At 37.0% G+C, this 7500-nt stretch overlaps 1 protein-coding gene across 4 annotated transcripts in view; it reads right to left on the bottom strand.

The window, feature by feature from the left end:
* Positions 1–7500, bottom strand: part of LOC125047514 (histone-lysine N-methyltransferase NSD2-like) — a gene marked incomplete at its 3' end in the record, with an annotated part of 37588 nt that overhangs the window by 29419 nt on the left and 669 nt on the right. The window contains 3 exon segments of one of the 4 annotated variants that reach the window (XM_047645760.1): positions 1–499; positions 2140–2230; positions 4684–4846. The exon segment at positions 1–499 is cut by the window's left edge and continues 1345 nt beyond it. In XM_047645760.1, coding sequence (XP_047501716.1) covers positions 1–499; positions 2140–2224 — 584 coding nt within the window. 4 annotated transcript variants of the gene reach the window in all.

The raw sequence follows: 7500 nt of genomic DNA, 5'->3' as shown, positions 1-7500 counted from the left end.
TCTTCCTGTTGCTCTTCACCTTCACTCCACTCAGTCCCACTTTCTGATGACGAGTTCACAGATGGTTCATTCTCATCACTTCCACATGTCCAATGGTCAGTCCCTTCCCCCTCCTCTTGTTCATTCTCACTATCCCACTGATGTGTTTCTTGCTGAGCTAGTTGTCCCTGTGAGCCAAGCCAATCATCATGAGCATTCTTAGCTCTCACTCCCTGATTTTCATGGATCCAGTCACCATCTAACATGGTATCCTCATCACTCTCCTTGTCTGGATCAACAGGAACTTCCCAACGCTCCTGGCTTGTCTCCCCATCTTGATCTGGATCTGTTTGGTCATCCTCATCTTCTGTCAGAACATTATTTGGCATCTCTGTTCCCTGAGACATACTATCAAAGTGCCTCTCAACTTCTGTTGGTATGTACAAGTTGCTGTAGTCTATGGTTGGCAAAGGAGAGGCATCCTCTATTGAGGCTTCACAATTTGTGTTTTCTTTATATCCTGTAAATAAAGAAATATGCCACCTCAATTTATTCTTTACTAAACAGGAGTAATATAAACAGTTATCAGTTGAAAGATGGATATAATTTTTAGATTTAAAATGTAGCAAAGATGTAAAATCAACCAGTCAAAACTATTACAATATAAGAAAAATGAAGGTGCAGAATCTTTTTTTGGAATCACATAAACTGCAAATCAGTTTCATATATTTAGGAAAACCCTTTTATTTTTTTTTATGAAAAAGTAAAACCCAAATAGAACAAGTCAATTCAAGAGGCAAAAATGTCACATCATGTTACTCATTTACTTTACATTTGTGTGTGCATGTATATGCACATGTGTATGGGTGTATACAACTCCACTTTTTCAAAATATTCCTTAATAATAATCAAAGACACTTAATTTTGAATAAATACCATAAAACTCACTGTATATCAATTTTTGTTATGATGTGTATAGATATATAGTTCCTAGAAAAAATAATACATGAAAACATACATTATGCATGTCTAATCATGCATACATATTTCTGGCTTAATATGTTCTTCATACTTATTATAAAGCATACTGAGTGAAATTAAGTAAAGTAAATAATAAAAAAGCAAGTACAATGTCTAACACAAATGTAAAACTGCCACACTACAGAAATAATAATAATAATAATAATAATAATAATAATAATAATAATAATAATAATAATAATAATAATAATAATAATAATAATAATAATAATAATAATAATAAAAGATATAAAAAATAAAAATTAAATTAACCCAATGCCGCCGGGGAAACTGAACAAAAAATGGGGAAAATGCTGTGCCCATTTTCTATATTTTTTGTGAAATGTCTGCCCATAGATGACTTTGCTAGTGCTTAGCCACAAAGGAGTCAATTAGTAGACCTTGTATCCATACGTGATTTGAATTGGCGGGAAAAATTTATTTTTTACTTGTGCTATGAATATCGATGGTGTTATTTTTAATTATAAACATTATAATTATTATAATGTTTTTAAATATTAGTAACAGCAAAATAAGACAATGTAAAATATTTTGTAAATCAAAGAAAAGGGTGAACGGGCGAGACAGGCTAGTACTCGTAACTGGCTCATTGGTGACTTAGTACAAGTGTAGCCATCTATGTGTAAAAACAATCAAACACGTACTAAGAGTGGGCATAGCAAGTGTCTACCCGTCGTACCCGTCGGCAAGGGGTTAACACCACAACAACTTCAGTGTATCTAATCATGGCATTACAGAATCAGATGCTTCAACAGCAAATAATGGTTCATTAAATCAAACTAAAGCAGCATCATGGCAATGGCCAAATTTACATCAAAATGTTATAAATATACTCTTCAAAGCTGAAAATTGTGGCAAAAGAAAAAAGGATACTACCTTACTCCATTCCAAAGCATATGGTCCTTTTTATTAAATACATACACTATGCACAAAACTTCATCACCAGATAAAAACCTCATTCATTTTTGTCCAATTTCAATATATACATGAAAAAAGGGGGAGGGGGAGGGGGATCTACCAACACAACCAAAGACAAGAAATATACCACTACAAGCAGCAACAAACTAGAAAAAGAGGCATAATAAGGAAATGATAAATGGGATTAGTAGCCTCACTGACCATCTGGGACATCCTCGGTGGTGGTGGGTGAGTAGTATCCCCCGACCCCATTGGGTGGGTCGGGGGAGGCCTCACAGTACTCCATCACTGACTGTTGGGGACAATTAATTCCACGTAAACCGAGAAGGAACTACTGACTTTGTATATAAGACTAATAAATGCATAAATAAACAAATATATATACCAGCACCTATGGTACAATTCCTGGACACTGGTTTATTTTGGCATGTCAATAACATGAAATACTAGTAACCTTGTTCTCTATGCTAAAATCACTGAAGAATGTACTCCACAATCCAGATTCATGGTTAAAGGATCATATTACCATGGCTAAAAACAAGAATTCTAATCAATTTATAATCAGTAATAAATTATGCATCACTATTCTATTTTCAAAATACCAAAATCAACTACAACAGTTAGACTCCTCTTGATGCCAGGTACATGTACTGTCCAGTGTAGTTTTGTTTTGTGAATTTTGTTTGCACATACATGGGCTCCACAAGCACTTGGCCACCAAGGAGGCAATTAGTGATGATTATCATAATGTTATTATTAGCAATACTAGCAGGAGATGAGGTAGACTAGATTAGTAATTGGTAACTTAGTAATTGGTAACTTAGTACTTGTGGAGCCATCTAAGTGTGTGTGTGTGTGTGTGTGTGTGTGTGTGTGTGTGTGTGTGTGTGTGTGTGTGTGTGTGTGTGTGTGTGTGTGTGTGTGTGTGTGTGTGTGTGTGTGAGTGTGAGTGTGAGTGTGAGTGTGAGTGTGAGTGTGAGTGTGAGTGTGAGTGTGAGTGTGAGTGTGAGTGTGAGTGTGAGTGTGAGTGTGAGTGTGAGTGTGAGTGTGAGTGTGAGTGTGAGTGTGTGAGTGAGTGTGTGAGTGAGTGTGAAATGTCTATACACATAGATAGCTCTGCTAGTGCTTAGCCACAAAGGAGTCAACCTTTTCTTGAAATGGCGGGAACCCCCCCCCCTTTTTACCTATGCTATAAACATCGATGGTTTTATCTTTATTATAGACATTATAATTACTATAATGTTATAGACATTAGTGACAGCAATATAAGATCATGTAAAATATTTTTGAAAATCAAGGAAAAGGGTAAACAGGCAAGACAGATAGTACTTGTAATTGGCTCATTGGTGACTTGGTAGAAGTGTAGCCATCTATGTGTTGAAACAATAAAGTAAACTCACAGTAGGCATGGCATTTACATACATGCCATGCCCGTCAGATTTGGGTTAATAATACCATGTAGCTATAACAAAACAAGACAATCTAGTCATGATTCTATTGCTGCTTCTACTTAACATGCTATGGCCTTGAATCCTCCTTTATGACAATATAAACAAATCTCTACTAATGCTCAAAAATGTATCTTCACCTGACTTAAGAAAAAAAATTAATGGGTTAAGCAAAATTTCTTTTTTTTCATGAATTCCCAAGCTCTTCCTCCCATATCTAAATGTCTAATTCTGATACACTTTAAACCCAATGCTGCCAGGTGGTTTCCCAATATGAAAGTCCTCTCCCAGGCTGTATTCATAGTGGCCCGGGCCCTGCTGCCGGGAGATTGTGTCGGTGCCATAGCGTGTGCAGCATAATCATAAATGGCCCCGGAAAACGGAACCAGCGCACCATGGCATGTATACACACACCACCCGGAAAATAATCCAGGCATGCCAAGGCATGTACATACATGTCACTCAGGGGCAAAGGGTTAAACTTCTCTCTAAGCAGGGCTGTGAAGTCAGGTTGGATTCATTTACATATGCATCAACAATAGAAATCCATAAAATGTACAGATTTAAATTCTACATCATTGTGTATATATGTATCAGAATTTTCAAATTCAAAGACAAATTCAACTTGGCAAATTTTTAACTTAAGGCTACATTTTAAATCATACACCAGACTGATTTCCATGCGAGAAGTCACAGCTCGACTAGGGATAATGACACTGATTATCACTAGATACTTTTTCTTAAATTAAAAGAAGCTTAGATGATATATATGACAAGACTTGTATAGCAAATACCAATATTATTTGTTCTTATAACATAACAACAACCCTTTCCATAGAATCACAACTCTACATCTCAACTTTCATAATCAATTCTTCATACCTAATTGTGTTCACAAACTTTACCACTAGATTATGAGGAAGGATTACTATATCATATATAACAATCACTGATTCCTACCCCAGGATGCCACTTCACATTTACTGTGCAGCCCCTACAATAAACATTCAGTTATAATCATCAGAGGAGTCAAACAGCTGAAACAAGCTGGGCCATACAGCAGGACCTACATGACTACTTTTGGAAACCTCACTGAAGTGAGCAAAATATATAATGGCTCTTTGGCATTTACTTGAAATTTCATATTTTAGTGGAGTGGCAATCAACGCAAACTATCACAAAGAAGCCAAAGGAACTCCTCTCACACAAACAATTTCTATGGCAGATTTAGCTACCTCAACTCAGAAAACTATTTTTGTACTCTGTGCAAATTGTATTCACTACTACAATAAGTTACCTTTCAATTTCCCCAACACTTGAAGATCGAGTCACTGCTTGAACTTGGATTAGTGGAATCAGCATCCGGATTAACAGATCATCAATAGTTAAGGTCATTTAGTAGAGTATCTTCCCTCTCCTCCTGGGAATACTCATTTCTTTCTTACCGGGGCACACTGACACTGTCAATCAATACATTAATAACACAAATGAGAGCTAGACATACTCCTCTATTGAGGAAAAAATCAAATAAGATGCATAGAAACAGATTAGCAAAGTGAGTGTATGTAAATCCGAACCTGGCCTACCATTTGGTCATCAGAACTTGACCTAATGATAATGAACAAAGGATAAATGAGAACATGAATGTCAAATGAAACATGTATATCTTAGTTTGAATGCAAACATATAATAAAGAAAGGCTTAGAGACTGTGTTATTGGATTTAGGATGGAGACATGTAAAGATGAGGTTCTACTAACCTTATCAAACTAAGAAACCAGACTTAAAAGTCATCACTTAATTAGCCAGGTCTAGACTTACTCTCTGGTTAACCAGACAAAGTGTTCTTTGGCTAGAGCTAGCATTTGAATTTCATTTTTATTTTTTTTGGGGGGTGGGGGAGGGGGCATATTTGCATGACCACACTTAATTAAGGAAAATCTCAGGACACTGTCCAAAGATTTTAAAAAATACACTTATAAAAATAATCAAATAGGATGCAACAGTGATTAGCTGGAAGTTCAGTAGCAGGCCTCTGATAAGGGAAATACAGTGATGGAGTGGGGGTCTAGGGAGTGTAGCCCTCAGTTTATAAATGGATTTCGTTCATATAGCATGGTATGTGGATTCCCAGGAGTGGTCCTAATGCTGGCCACAGTAATAGTCTCAGAGGGATGTAGTCACTTCATAAACATCTCATCTACGACGACTACCAGTAGTTTAAGATTGCCTTAAAATTTATCATGAAGTTCTTAAAACACAATTACTAATGTTCTGAAGCAAAGATTTGCCTACTACTGGCCCCACACAGCATACCAAGGCCTGGACAAAAGGATGATAATTCACAATTTAAGTTTGTTCCAAGATAAATATGGGTTGTGTAACCTTGATGTTAATGGATGTGATAATGTAAATTAATTATAGGATTTAATGAAGAATACAGCTAGAAATCATAATCAAACAGGCACTTATCTACAGATGTGAGAATACAAATGTTTCCAGAGTTGTCTTCATGCTAAATTTGTGGCCTGTGATGTAGGAGTACATTCTAGGTTAATTCCATTTTTTTTTCTTTTTCCACAGTCATCCAACCTTGCAATTATTATTTTTGGTACCAACTATTTACTGTGTTATACTTGTGGATCTGTTGCTTTCCATGTCAATAGACCAGTTCAAGAAATACAAGTGCAAGTATTGGTAAATAATTGTTTACAAAGTGACCACAACCCTCTGAGGCAAAGTCCTTATTACTCCAGCTAACAATCTTGTGGGCACCCTTGAGAATCCACAAACATTGCCATAGGAACCAAAATCTTTCCTGAACTGGGGCCTAGCCCCCAACTCCTACCTGGTCACCAGATTTCTCTATCAGGAGCTCTAAGCACCACCCAAATGCATGGATTGTCTCCAGATGGCAAATGTCTTCATATCTTGAGGTTATTCTTTGCCTGTGTAGATTATTTCAAGTATCAGGGAGTGCACTTTTTTTCCTCTCTTTATAGGTGTTATTGGTATTTTCCTATCTTAGTGCAGTTATCAAGTAAATGCATAACAAAGTATTACTTCTCAACTTTCTTATTATCGTATTCTTGTATCATATGGGTGTGTGACACAAAACCTCTGCCTAAATTTCAATTGTCTTTTCTAAATTTACCCTTATCCTATAAAAGGACTGCTCTACAAATATGTAAATAATAAAGAACAGTCCTACATGCTTAGAAAGCACCACAACAGCTCTTAGAATGAAACTTTTATTGTGCTTAGTCCAAATTTACTTGAACTTCACTGGGACCCATAAATGAGGGCTTGCAACTTCAAGAGAAATCTAATGGCATATTATCAAGAGTTATCATGGCAAGCTTACAGTTCGAATGCTGCATTATTGTTATGAAGAGTTTTGGAAGTCAAAAAGCTCTCATCTTACCCAATATAGTGGAGTTTGTTGGCCTTTGCCAAAGTGTTGATAGTTATGAAGGATATTCCTAAGTAAATGTGTGGATATTTTGTGTAAAGAGTGACAAATTGAATTGCCGACATAAAGATATCTTCTAACCACTTACTACATTAATTCTCATATGGTGGGAGGAACCATACTTTAGTGCATTTCATGTTTAATCCATATGAAGTATACATTATAGCTTATTCTTAGTGTGCCATTTCAAAAAAAAAAAAAAAAAAAAAAAAGTTAAACCACGATCAACGACAACAGCAAAAGTAGCTCTTCCTACTCTACCCCCAAATCGCAACAAAGCTCAACCCTCCATTCTCGAAAGGTATCTCGCCCACCTTTCCCAATCTCCGAACTTCAGCCTCTGCCACAGATGGGGTCGGGCGCCGCCCCTCCCCCCGCCCCGGCAGAGGGGATGCTCCAGTGACCGACTCAAAGGCTGGCCTACGGGGCTCTCCTGCGGCACTTTGGCAAAATATCCACACTCCTGCTTGGGAATATCCACACACCTAATCCACTTAAGAGGGCATTCCTCCACAGCATCTCTGCAAATTGTCCACACACTTGTGCACTTATGAGTGCCCACACACCTCTTTTGCGGCATTTTCACAACGTATCCGCCTAAAAAACAGCTTAACATCCACGAAACTTGACCAAAACAACACAT

This window comes from Penaeus chinensis, chromosome 41 (assembly GCF_019202785.1).
Source record: "Penaeus chinensis breed Huanghai No. 1 chromosome 41, ASM1920278v2, whole genome shotgun sequence".
Lineage (NCBI taxonomy): Eukaryota > Metazoa > Arthropoda > Malacostraca > Decapoda > Penaeidae > Penaeus > Penaeus chinensis.
Note: the sequence above shows the minus strand (reverse complement) of the source record. Positions and strands in the feature narration are given on the sequence as shown.